General features: G+C 68.6%; 1 protein-coding gene across 1 annotated transcript in view; it reads right to left on the bottom strand.

The window, feature by feature from the left end:
* Nucleotides 1-102: 102 nt before the first annotated feature.
* Nucleotides 103-1,244, bottom strand: part of B9D2 (B9 domain containing 2) — a 1,363-nt gene continuing 221 nt past the window's right edge. Inside the window, exons 2-3 of the mRNA XM_026661756.2 lie at nt 909-1,034; nt 103-416 (exon numbers count right to left, since the gene is read on the bottom strand). Coding sequence (XP_026517541.1) covers nt 103-416; nt 909-1,034 — 440 coding nt within the window. The remainder of the gene's footprint in view (nt 417-908; nt 1,035-1,244) is intronic.

Here is a 1,244-nt window from a genome sequence, read left to right as displayed (position 1 = left end):
CAGCGCCCAGCCTGTGGTGGGGGGTCTGCCCGCTCCCTAGAGCCTGCCCCACAGCGGGGGGTCCATACAGAGCCCGGCCTGCAGCGGGGGCCTACCCACTCCCTAGCACTCCACTCCGTAGCGGGCGAAGTGGCGCAGCAGCACGCCCAGCTCCAGGTGCACGGTGCCCGCGGCGCTGGTCTGCAGGCGGTACCGGTCGGCCCCCGTGTAGATCAGGTCGCTGTTCAGCAGCTGGGGCCCCCCGCCCACAAAGAGCTGGGAGAGCCGTTCCTGCCAGGAGCCCAGGGGCTGCCAGGTGACGCAGGCCAGCGCGTGCCAGCCCGGGCTGCACGGCACGTGGCAGAAGCCGTAGCCGTAGAGCTCCCTGCGCCCGAAGGGGTCCTGGTGCCAGACCTGCACGTGCAGCTTGGGCCAGCCTGACAGCAAGAGAGAGGGGACCCGTCAGTGCCCTGCCCCGCTCCGCAAGCCGGCTGCCCCCTGCCCCATTCCCTGCCCCCAAGCCACAGTGCTGCCCTGGGGCCGGATGGGAGCCACCAGCATTTATCCACTTCTGCAGCTGAGGCCACAAGGAGCCTCTGGAAGTGGGGGGACGAACGGCTGCGCCTGCCCCACCTGGGCTCTGCCCCCCACCCTGCTCCGGCGGGGCCAGAGGGAGGGGGAGAAAAGCCCCAGGGGAGACAGGACTGGACAACAAACGGCCTCTGGTGTCTCACACAACTGGAGGGAAATTCCTTCCACTGAGAGAAATTAATTCATGCCTGGCCAGGGCTGCCTTCCCCGTCCCTGCCCCCCACGAGCCACGGCTTCCTGCCCCCCAGCTCCTGTCTGGAACCCGCAGCCTTCCCCCAGCTCCTGGGCCACCAGCCCAGTGGACACCGGGGCTGGAACCGGCGCCGGGTGGAACTTACCCTGCAGCCCCTTGGTGGCAAAGTGCACGTCGATGGGGTGGGACCAGTAGGCCACATCGCCCAGCTGGGGGTGATCCACCTGCGTCTGCCCCTCCCGCAGGCCGGAGAGCAGCTTCCAGGCACCACCTGGCGGGGGGAGGGAGAAGCACAGTCAGTGAGGGGGGAAGAGGCTTCAGGAAGGGAGCACGTGAGAGCCAGAGATAGAACCCAGGAGTCCTGGCTCCCAGTCCCTGCTCTAACCACTAGACCCCCATCCCCTCCCAGAGCCGGGGAGAGAACCCAGGAGTCCTGGCTCCCAGCCCCCCTGCTCTAACCACCAGCCCCCACTCCCCTCCC

The sequence above is a fragment of the Terrapene carolina genome, unplaced genomic scaffold, assembly GCF_002925995.2.
Source record: "Terrapene carolina triunguis isolate 2854851 unplaced genomic scaffold, T_m_triunguis-2.0 Scaffold16769, whole genome shotgun sequence".
Lineage (NCBI taxonomy): Eukaryota > Metazoa > Chordata > Testudines > Emydidae > Terrapene > Terrapene triunguis.
Note: the sequence above shows the minus strand (reverse complement) of the source record. Positions and strands in the feature narration are given on the sequence as shown.